The sequence below is a fragment of the Caloenas nicobarica genome, chromosome 5 (genome assembly GCF_036013445.1).
Source record: "Caloenas nicobarica isolate bCalNic1 chromosome 5, bCalNic1.hap1, whole genome shotgun sequence".
Lineage (NCBI taxonomy): Eukaryota > Metazoa > Chordata > Aves > Columbiformes > Columbidae > Caloenas > Caloenas nicobarica.
In genome coordinates, this window is record NC_088249.1 from 36,897,644 (window position 1) to 36,909,803 (window position 12,160).

At 40.4% G+C, this 12,160-nt stretch overlaps 1 protein-coding gene across 2 annotated transcripts in view; it reads left to right on the top strand.

Moving 5' to 3' along the window:
* The window catches only part of SMOC1 (SPARC related modular calcium binding 1), a 129,411-nt gene that overhangs the window by 75,316 nt on the left and 41,935 nt on the right, over positions 1-12,160 (top strand). For both annotated transcript variants that reach the window (XM_065636006.1, XM_065636007.1), the window contains exons 6-7: positions 6,398-6,454; positions 10,695-10,775. In XM_065636006.1, the coding sequence (XP_065492078.1) occupies positions 6,398-6,454; positions 10,695-10,775 (138 nt within the window). The remainder of the gene's footprint in view (positions 1-6,397; positions 6,455-10,694; positions 10,776-12,160) is intronic.

Sequence of the window (12,160 nt, forward strand, 5' to 3'; positions counted from 1 at the left end):
TCTTGGGATTCAACAATATTAAAGCTGCCGAATCCCAGAGACTATAGCATCACTATTAATACAGAGTGCTGCTGCAGACCCCTTTTGACACGTTTGCTTTTGAAGGACCAGGCCTAGGAAGAGGGAGCTCTTTGTTTTCAGTCAGAATAAACTCATTGTACACCCAGACAATTAACTCTTCAATTGACTTGCCAGCCTATGTAAAGCACTCTGCTCCCCTCTCTATCTCCAGTTCTATTCAGACACTTAAGCACACCAATGTTTTTTTGTTTATTATTCTGCAAAAGTCCTTCACAAGAATAGTCAGAGCGGATCAACATTGTCCTCCCAGCAGCATTTATCTCCGCCTGGCAGTGAATGTGTCAATCAGGAATCAAAAAGCCAAACAGAGAAGGCTTTGAATTGTGTCATGGGGGTCAGAGTTACTTCCAGCTGTCTGTGCGTGGGATAGGCTTTCTCGCATGGTGAAGAATTGTGCTGCCATACAAATGCACTGACTACATTGGACCACAAAGTCCTCGGGGCTTGAGTGGCTTTTTTCATGTTGATGCACCTGCGAGGGAGATGTGAGGAGGAAGCGGGGGGAACTAATGCTTTCCAGAAGGCGCAGGGAAAGGCTCCTCATCCTATCTGGATGATGCCTGGAATGCAGTGTTGAAATAAACACAGCCTGCGTCTGCACGGCAAACCAAGTAGTTGATGTAGGAAGGGAAAAATCACCACAGTGCCAGTGCAAGTCAGCCTTTGCAGTTAAGAGCTCCCTAAGCCATACAGAGCCCTTTCATGTTCAGCACTCAGGCACACTTTCACCTTTTTAAGCAAAACTTTTCCATATTTCGGTCCATGTCCAAGTGTTTGTGGGTTGTTATATCCAAAGGGAAGCACATTGTTGCTACTTCTTAAAATGAAGGCAATAAAAACGAGAACTTGCTTTTGCTGATTTGGCTTTAAAAGTTGTATGTTTTTTGTTTGTTTGTTTTTTAACAGCTATGGTATCTTCATGCATAGAAGTAGAAAGGGGTGTGAAAACCTGGCAAGGAAGTCTCTCTGCTCTGGTGCTTTTCCATTTCAGCTGCTTGGCAAGAAATTATCTCAATTTGGCTGGATTGTAGGAATTTAAGGTGTTTGTGTGTGTGAGAGAGTGCTAACTTTCTGCAGTTATATTGGCAATATATGTCTCTGCATAAAAGTTGCATAGACTATTAAATTAATAATGACTTGCTGAAACTGTTTTGCTTGACATAGGGAAGGACTGTGATTAAGGCAACAATTTGTTCAACCCTACGATACTGGAAGGGACATGTATTTTTGTGTAAGACCCCATATAGTGCAAACACAGGTTTTGTTGTAGTTTTTTTTAATAGTTAAAGCACCACCCCCAAGCCTGGAGGTAATACATAGAATTGTCAAATGTGTAAAATTGCATCTTAAATTTAGGAACTGCACAGATACAGGGAGCTCGAGTTGACCTGGCAGGTCTTTGCTTCATCTGACCAGAGTTATTTAAGCCACAGAAAGGTATATGTATGCCTTAAGTCCCTCAGGAGTGCTCAGGCCTAGGAAAGTTCTTCTCCCTTCCCGTTAGTTTGACAGACTCACTAAAGGTGGGCTTTGCTGCATTGAACAGGACATGCCAAGAATTCACTCAGTGTCGTGGCTACCTGTGCTCCAAGTAGCTTATTTAGCTTCAGCAATGCTCTGAAATGGCTCACCTGAAACCAGATGATGGTAAGTGAAGGCATCCCATGACACTTGGAAAAAAGGCTGCCTCCTCCTAGGGCAGAGCTATGCATTTTAAATTGTCATCCTCTTATTCTATCAGGCTGACTCAAAGTCGGGGAACAGTTGATGTTTGAGCTGTAGACTTAGAAAAATACTAGAGTTTGTACAATGCCTGGATGGTTAACCCCATAAACACTAGCGCTCTTTAAAATGGTAGAAATGTTTACGGAGTGTCTCATGAATTCCAGTGAGAATATTAATGCAAAAGTGATGTACCGAAGATTGAGGTTGCTTAGGAAGAATATAGGCCTTTGTCTGTCAATGTGGTGATGCAAGTATACAGACGAGTTTTGTAGTAGGTATATTTTCCTGGGTAGGAGGTGTGATATGGGAGGTTAATTATATCACTGAACTTTTCCCTTTTCTGCAGCTTCCATGAAGCAGCTTGAGACAAGAACAGTGATTCACAGCAGCAGAGAGTTACTTCACATTTTTCTGCAGTAATTTATGCTTTCTCTATGTCAGGGAGTTTACTTTTCTCCTGACATAACTAGAGTTGTTCATGGCCTCAGCGCCTGTCATTCAGAGTAAAAAGATCACTTTAACAGTTGTCTTTCACAAGAACTGAATCTCCTTGTCTCTCAGCCTCAGTGTACATGGTAGTCAATCCAGATGTGGATGCTTGCTAGATATTCTGCAAGGATAAAGGTAAGGGAGGGGAGTCCTAGTGGGAGCATGAAGAGTTCTTGCCCACCACTAGCCATAGATCTGGACACGCAAATAATTGTCCTTGAGTTATTGTCATGCTAATGCAACCAAAACTGTTCTTAAGCTTATGAGCCTCTGACAGTAGTAGTGCAAGTGGGCTTCTGCCTTATAGGCATGGTATCTTAGTGTGAAAGTGCATTAGGGACAGTTGTTTGGACCTGCCTGTTTCACTCTTATCAGTGATAAAATAAAAATACCATTTTTAAGTTGACACCAATTGAGTCAGAAAAATCAATTCAAATTTCACAAGTGTAGCCAAGGAGAAGGAGGCTCACTGGAAAGGAGTTTTGTGGCTTGAAAATTATGTCCCCTTGAGATGTATTCTGTTGAGTGGTGCTGTCTGTATTCAGTGGTTGTCTTGTAAAAAGAAAGTGGATATTCATGCTGGGTTGTAAAAGATGGAAGAGAAGCATGTCAATGCACTCTTCATCGAGGCTCTGAGCATATACTGCAACCACGGGAAATTATCTTTGATGGTTCTACAGTACATGAGTTCGTGATCTGGAAGCATTGCCATCTAGAGGGATTAGGAAGCACCTACCTGACCATTTTGATCACTCTGTTTGTGATGTGCTCTGCATGAGGAACTATTGCAGTTACATGCCTTTTTTGAAAGTGTGGAATTTAATAGCTTTTTGAAGAGAGGAATAGACTGTACTTGATCAACATGCTTCATTACCTTTGGCTCCAAAGTAACAATATCCTGTACATCTCGTATGGTATCACAGGAGACCCCAGGTCTCTGAAATAGCTTGTTTGTTCTATTCTATATTAAAATGATTCTTTAAGGAATACAAAATGCTTTTTTCAAAGCTTTCAAGTATGTAAAATAGAACTTATTCCTTGTTTATCAGGAGCAAACAGGCCAGTGGAACAAATGTTTGGTGTGATGAACAGTGTATTGAGTGAGAGGAAAAATCAAATGAGTAGCCAAGTATTAGGGTTGTTCTTTTTGCCATAAGCTAATCTAAAACACTGAGACCTACTGAGAATTCTCCAGTTTAAGAAATAGATTTGATAGTTTCAGACTAGGAAGCTGGCAGCTGCAAAGTAGTGGTGTTTTTAATAGCATGGTGTTTTTAAAAGCATGGTGTTTTTAATAAAGTGTATTTTTTGTCTTTTATGTGACTATCTCATGACCCTTAAAAAAATAATCAGAAATATCCCTGGCTTTTGATTTTTGACATATGGTGATTGTAATTACAGGGCTTTTGTCTGCTGCATTTTTTCTTGTATGTGTGATGAAAGTACTGTATTGCTCCAGCAACAGGGGAGTAATTATCCTTCCCTCTGTTTGCAAAACCCTTAATACTCTACTGGGTGCTGCTGTGATGTGGACTTAGTTGACAATTTGGCCTTAGTAACCCAGTGAGGAAATGATTGTGTAGTTCACAGAGCCATTCTATTGAGCTTACCCCTCAGTTCAAAGGTTACTTTGGTATTTTTGTCTATTTGCAGCATTTATTAATATTCTGTCACTGTTTAATACTCTTCAGTAGTTTAATGGGTAACTTTATAAAAAAACTGCTACAAAATTCTCTTTCCTTAAAAAGAGTGTATTTCCCAAATTGTAGTTGCTGCTGTCTCTGTTCCTCACACACACAAGAGCCTGAAAGAAACTCCCTGAAGCGTCCCAAATTCTGCCAAAGTTCACATAACGGTTTGGATAAAATGCTGTGGCTCAGATTCTCTTCTAATTTTTCTCCATTATTGGCTTCTGGCTTGCTGCTTTAAATCTGAAAAGCGATTCTGTAATTACTTGGTGCAGAAGTATTCACAAGAACAATAGGAATAAACTTATTATCATACTGGTAATTTTTGGTTTTATGCCAGGTCTCTTCCTGTTTTATATGATTTAAGAATTATTAACCTTTCCGGTTGTTCTCCAAGTACCTTTCACAGTTCTGGGTTGGTTTCTCAATCTGTAAAGCCAATTATGCTGATTACATACTGCTCACTGCTTCATTACAGCGTGAAGTGTCATCCTAAATAAATAAGAAGCCATAGCTGTGGTTTCAGGGATCTTGCTGAAGCAGAGCAGCCTATTCTGACCAAAAAATGAAGATCAACTATTTACTTCTCTCCAAAGATTTATTTAAAGGGCAAAAATCTTCCTTCTTGTATATTAAGCAAGATTCGGGGAATATTTCCAATAAATCAGTTGTTGAGGCTTCTAAAGAAAAATACTGCTTATCTGTGTTACTGGTAATACCCTATAACAGGAAAACTCAGAACAAGAGTTGAGTGAGGAATGGTAAGTATTTTTTCTTCCAAATATTTTTTGCTATGCTTGCAGTTAAGCAAATAATCAAATACAATGATGAAGAGGAAAAATGACAACAGGCTCTCTCTTGCTTGTTTCTGTCAACCTCCTTTACTTCAGTGGATCTCTGAGGCTGAAATGGAATTACCAGCACATTTTTGCTTTCTGTGAATTAGGTTGCTTTCTGTGGAAATGCATAAAATTAATGATCTGTGTAAGAGGTGTTCAGGCTTTAGCTCACTTTTAAAAACTGCAAATATAGGTATGGGTGGAAAAAGAGTCTACAAGCCTCTGTATTCCATCTCTCCTTTTCCTTTCCCCTTCCAATGGTCTCTTAATTTTGTAATTTGGAAATAATATAAGGGACGGCTGAGGGCAGTTATTGCTGCCTCCAGGAGGGGCTGTCCCTTGCACCTTTCCTCCAAATGTTGTCAGCCCTGTGCATCTGACAGTCACGGAGACAGTGGCAAGCCTGGCTTTTCTGGCACGAGCTCCTCCCTCCAACCGATTTTTGCTGTGTAACTTTACAGTTTAGGTTACTGCCCTCTTTGCTGATGTCTAGTGTCATCTTTGCCCATAACATATGCAAAAGATAGATGTTATAAATTTTAAGTTTTAAAAGTCACTGTATTTCAAAAAGGGAAAAAAAAGGCAATTCTAGGCTAATCTCATCTTAGTTTACATCCCAACAATACTCTATTTTCTAATCTTGCAATGGTACAACAGACTTTCCTCTACGTTTTTTTTCCAGGTTAGCTTGCGCACAGTTTAAGGTTTTTCTCACTTAATGCTATGCCACTGTTCTATTGCTGTGTAAAGATGCTCCAAGCTGGGGCTTGAAATCCAGATCCCCCTGAGTGCTGAGGAAATCAGATTCATCCTGAATCCAGGCTGGGCCTGTAGATATGATGGATAGGCATACTAAGCCAAACAGACTGTAAAAATGAACACTTTTCCCTGTGGTCCATCTCTAAATATTAAGATTTATATTTCCTGTGGAATCTTTTTTGGTTGAAGCTTTTAATTATGAAAGACTTGTGGTCAGAAGACATGGAGTGCCTTTACACATGAAAAACCTCATGTAAGAGAAGTTATTTTTCCACAATTTTACATTTAGAAGACATTGCCTTGATGTAGACATTGTAAGAAAAAATATTTGCTATTGACCGTCCCTTTCTAACAGCTCTGCAGTGAATGCTGGTGCCAGGTTCTGCACAGGTAAGTTGCAGAAGAAGGGTTTTAATTTTGAACAAAAAGAATAAGGAGAAAGGCACAGTGGGACAGCAATCTCCAGAGCTCTGCTGTCTCAGGAAGAGACCTGTGTGGGATATATAGCCACCTGAAACTCAAAAGGCGATTTCCTGATCAGTGCAACAAGGGGATACTACCAGGTGATGCACACCAGCGGTTTATGGAGGCGGGGGGGTCACTTCTTTTAAGTCTAAGGTTAGTGCTTGATGCATGTTTGCTATGTAAAATGTTATTGCTGTTACCGTATACTGTTTTCATTCTGTCTGTCTTCTCTCTCTTCTGGACTTGGCCGGGCCATGTACAAATCCCAATCATTCAACAGTACTGGAGAGTAGATAGTATTTACCTCAATAATGGTAGTTTCTTTTCGATTCTTTTTAACTCTCAATTCAGATGACGGTTCGAAGCCAACGCCTACCATGGAAACTCAGCCTATTTTCGATGGAGAAGGTAAGAGCATCCCTTAAAATAACAGCAAAAAAGTTACTTTCCTCTCCCTTATCCTTAGGATTTATGGCTTAAATGTTTTCTTTATCCCTTAAAGCAGAAAAGCCAGTGAATATCATAAGTTATCCAAATTTCACAGTGCCCTTGGGACCTTAGGCATTTTCCCTAATCCTTTTTCATCCTCCCCTCTTCCCTGGAATCCAACAATAACAGCAGTTGAGCAGATTCCTGGGGTAACCTTGGAAGAAAAGGTGTCATGGAGGAAAGAAAAAAAAAAAAGGTGCATTGAGTCAGAAGTGGCAACTTCCTTTAGACCATCCTTACCCCCTCACTCTTTCCACCCTCATGATACCACTGCTGGGAGTTTCATAACTTCTGCAACACGTTAGAGCTTCACGAAAGGGAGGGTAGTGCTAAACCACAGCTTGTGAATGTTGACCTGGAAAAAAATCGCTGGGAGGTTTCCCTATTTAGCAATCACTTTCATTGACGCATGTAGTATTGAAGCAAATGAAGTCAGTGTCCTGGGCCCACTTAATTCATGGCCCACCAAGGCAGTCTCCATCTCAAATGGGCCAATCTTGTGATTGTATTATTTTGGACAGGGAATATTGGACATGAGTCCATTGGAAGTTTTGAAATAAGGATAAAATGGCTGTCATTACAGAGGGTTCAAGCCTTTTACACATACAGAAATGCCAGTGGAGATAGGGGCCCTTGAGTAGTGAATGGGCCTACTAGCAGCTGCTTATATCTTGTATATTGTTTAGAAGTAGTGCATGTTTTCTACAGATTTAAACCCACAACTGTTATAGCCAAACTATGGGCTGAAGTCCGAACCACTCTGTGACCCATCTGAAACTGTGGACCATAAGGCAATGAGGCTTATGCATTTTCATAGTGAACTGCTGTACTTGACACTTTTTAAAACCGAATCAAAGGCAGAAATGAAGACTGCTGAGCAAGAGTAGGTGGTGCTGTTGATACCTCCTGCTTGCCTGTAAAAACAGGTGATGACGTGCTGGATTTTGGTGCTAAAATAAGATGCTTTAATGGCAAGATACTGTAGTCATGTCACTTCCATTTAGTGATCATAGGTTTGTAAGAATCTTCCTGTGAGCTTTAAGAAACAAAGCAAAGCCCTCAGAGCAAAAATCGTTCTCAAATAAACAAAGGAGACTGAAGCCATGCTGACTATCTCTTGTTTATATCAGAAGAAGGCTCTCCCTGGCAGCAAGCCGATGTTGTATTAAATTGCCATTCATAATCACAAACTTCTGACCATTAAGTTTTCCCCTGAGAGGGTGCCCATAGATTCAAAGGAAAGAATGCACTAGTAAAATGCAGGAGTGAGCTGATCTGGTTAAAATAGCCTGCTCAGAAGCTCCTTCTGGGAGAGACTCAACATTTTGGTCATTCAAATAGAACTGGGCAAAGTTCTTGAGAGGTGGTGCAGTGAACAGACCTCTTCTGATCCTTCTGGTGACAGGCAGTCTGAAAAAAAAATCTTACCCTATCTTCTATGAAAAACATTTTCAATCAAAAACCTTCACATTGATTTGTAGGTGAAATCAAGTTTGATAAATGGACTTGGACCATATGATGAAAGATTGCCTCTCACAAATCTTGCAATATATTATGTAAGACCTTATCTCCTAGACTTCTAGAGGGAATGACTAATGTGGTGGCTTCCTGTTCTATTAGCAGTGTCTCTTATGACTTGGGAGAAGATAACATGACAGGCAGGTTAATCAAGAGATGCATCAATGAATAACCTGCTCTAAGTTTGTCACTCTCTATTTTTGTCATGCCTGTTAGTAAAATAGGATTAACTGGATTTCAGTGGTGGTTGTAGCAATACGCACAAGAAAATCCATTCTGGATCTGACCAAAACTTTGTGTAATCCGCTACCTTTGAGCATACTCTCTCCAACAGTACTTAAAGTGGGTGCATCAGGAAAGGTCTAAGAAGCGTTTAGCCGAGAGAAGAGTTAAAGGTGACCTAATAGTAGCCTTCCACTACCTAAAGGGAAGTTTGTCAAAAAGATGAAGCCAGGCTCTTCACGGTAATGCATTATGAGAGACAACAGTCATAAATTGAAACAAAATGTTCGGACTTGACGTAGGGGAAAAGTTAGTCACTGTGAGGATGACGAGGGAATGGAACAGATTGCTCAGAGAGGTTATATTCTATCCTTCCTTTCCAAGCCAGTTGGATAAAGCTGTGAGCAACCTGGTCTGTTCTTATAGCTGACCCTGTCTGGAGCAGAAGGTTTGACTAGATGCATCAGGATGTCATCTTGAACCATCTCTTGATTCTATCTGAGCAAATATCATGATACTTCACTAGAATACTCTCCCAGTGTCTTGGGTAGATCTTCCTGTGCTTGGTGTCTGACACGAATGTTAGATGACAAAAAAGGGCAAAACAGTTATCCCTTCACGTATCAGGTCTGGAATCTTCATAGATGTTCAAAGGAGTTAAAGTCCAAATCCCATTCAGTTTCAGTGGGTTTGAGATCTGCCAGGCTCCTGAAAACCTGTGTATTCAAAGTCAGGCAACCAGGGTGAAGCTGATAGCAACATGAATGGACATAAAAGTGTGGAGTTTATTTTTGCTTTCTTTTTGGGTGCCTACCTTCAATCCACAAGGGACTGGGTTTTTTTAAGGGCATTAAATACCCTTAGCTGCCCCTGAAATGTGTGATACCTCTTGGAATTCAGCTTCTCAAAGATGAAGGTTTACCTTTCTCATGTTTTCACCTACATTAGAGGATGACGAAAGTTCACGTTTCAGGTATAATAAGTTCCCCTCCCACTCCTACCATCCTCCCTGAGGGCATAACAGAGCAGTGCCAGAGATACAATGTAGGTCAGGTAACTTAAACTCTCCTGTCCAAGGTTTGAATTGTAAAGCAGCTGTCTCTTTAAAAACTACTTCTTTTCATTACAATATGGATCTCAGCAATGATTATAGTGAATCTCCTCTTAGGACAAGATTTTCATCTGCAGAAGAGTATTTTATTAATGCTCTTTATTATAGTTTTAAATTTTAAAATTTGGATCTAGCACATTGGTTTATGGACTTCTACCTTTGCACTTCTCCCCTTCCTGCTCTCACCCAGTGTTTGATTTGATGTAGTTCTCCCCAAAAAAGGCCCAAAGTATATAGATGTATATATTTATAGGAGCGCATCATGACTGAGTGATGATAAAATAGCGTAGTGAAACCTGCAGATAAGGCAATATTTGTTAAGTAAACTTTTGCTACTGTCGGAATATCAATGTCCAACCAAAATTTCCATATGAAAAAATGCCCTGAACCTGGTTACAATAATGTCTACAATCAATGTGGCTGCAAACATTTGGCAAGGAAAAATTGCCTTTTGTTTTTCCTTCATGCTCTTATAATGTATAGTCAGTTCCTCTTGTAGTCAGCCAGCTCCTCCCTTGCTGAGCAGACCCATGTAAATGTCAAAAAGGGATCAAGAAAAATCTTGTAAAAACTTCATAGAGGAACTCAAGACAAACTCCAGGATCTAGTATTTGAGGCATGCTCTTGTGGAAACTGAAAAATTTTCAGAAATATTAGTTCTGAAAATGTCACCTTAGGAGCTCTAGCCGTTAGTGTAGGCTACCGCTCTGCTCAGTTCTAATCAAATGCTGATGTTGTGTCATTTCTGTGGCTTAGGGCAGGTTCTGATGTGTTTTGAAGTTGATTGTAACTGCTCAGATGAGGTTCTCGAAGCACTTGTTTTCCACAAATTGATATTTGGATGTCCTGGTTGTAGTGCATCAGACATGCTTTTCTAATGAGAACTTGTTTCTTTAACAGACTTCCCTTCAACTCTTTCCAGAAATATCTCCATTTCTCTGCCTACTTTGGTGGAAACCAATACATAGTCCAGCACGCAACATAACCATTGAGATCTCTAAGTCTTGAGGAGAAAGGTTTAGACTTGAGAATTTAGGAAGCGGGGGGTAGAGGGAGGGGGGAAAAAAATGTTTTGCCAGCAGAGAGCTACTCTCTGGAACAGGAAGATAATGAGAGAACCTTGTGAAAGATTTACAAACAGTAGTTCATAAGAGGTGGAAGAACTCACCAGGGGATGAGCCAATCTCTACAATGATGATGGATCAGTTAAGGCATGATTGTAGCAAACATCTTGTCCTCATGAGCAACAACTGCGTGTATTCACTAGTTGCTGTAGTTTCTTTAAGGCAGTTATTTTTTCTCTTTCAGAAATCACGGCACCCACCCTTTGGATTAAGCACTTGGTCATCAAGGATTCCAAACTGAATGGCTCCAGTATAAGGAATTCAGGTAATGTTCCACCTTAAAAATAAAGGTTTCTTTTAACTAGGCTGCAGTCCCTTACTGACTGTTCTTGTTTCATTCTTTCTTCATTGTAGCTATCCTACTGCTTTTCTGTGTTGCAGGACTTGAATTGCAGGCTAGAAAATAATTTCAGATAGCATCCTTTTCTGTGTCCAGAAGGCCACAGTTGATTTGTGATGAGCGATGTTTGTTTCCCCACGCCGTAACTGGAGAACCTCAAATTTCTTCATCTGTTAGTTCATCCCAGCCAGCTGTTATCTTTATTCTGATTGCTGTTCGGCAGTCTTTTGTGGATGTACAAACTGATGCATTTGGCTCTGAGATCTGACCTGTGGTTTTGGTCTAAGCAGTTGAGAAAATACAGAGAGGGTCGTCTTCTCTGGCAATTTCAAGATTCTTCTCTGCAGGGAATGTTTTTTGATAGAGAAATGATTGGATTATTTCACAACTGAAAGTAGGTTACTTATGTCTGAGCCTAAGTAAATGCCGAGATTGTTTTTGTGGGTAATAGAGTGGATGATGGAAGACTGAAGCGTAAAAAAACCAGCAAAGAAAAGATCATGACCATGAGTGGCAAAAGGGGGAGCAGGAAGATGTGAAGTTAGGATGTAAAACTTGAGATTGGAGATGAGGGTGAAACTGCGTAGAGTCACTGAAATCACAAGAAACTGGAAGAATCTGAAGAGCAAAGTTAAAGATTCTCAGTAACAATGGTTTCTATCTGATATATTTTAACTCAAGTGGGAGAAAAGAAGGCAAAGGGAATATCAAAAGAAGAAAATTGCCTTAAGTAGCCGTGGGTTTATTTTGAAGTTTAAATAGGAGCTGCTACTATTGCATATATTTTTATGAAACAATGTATGCTTAGAACAGGTATTGGGAATAACTTCAGTCCCCAGAACAGTTAAGTTGTGATAGCCTGAAGTACCTCATCACCTGGTGTTTCTGGATTAGCCAGAGAGCATTCAGGGCACTCAGCAGTTCCCTTAACCTTCCTGTTCCTCTTCCTCACTGCAGAGTGAAACCAGGGCTGGGTTAGGTGGGGCTCTCTTTCTGCAGAGTGAAGAAGGGCTCTTGGCAGGAGGACATCCATCATTGCCCAGTTTTAGCAACAGTCTCCTGTGCCTCACTTCCTGACTGTTTTTGTAGCAGGGTGGGCTGTGTAGGAACTGCCAGTGGGAATCATTCAGAAGCTTCAGATGGTGTAGGAGTATCAGCATTCTTTTTTAAGGATGTCTTTCACAGGAGAGCAAATGCAGCTTGTGTTTTGTGAGCTGCTGGGACAATCAGCAGCTCACAGTGCAACTTCAGGTGACAGTTTAATATTAAAATCCTATGTAATGGGTCCTGCTTTTCTTCTAATGCAGCAA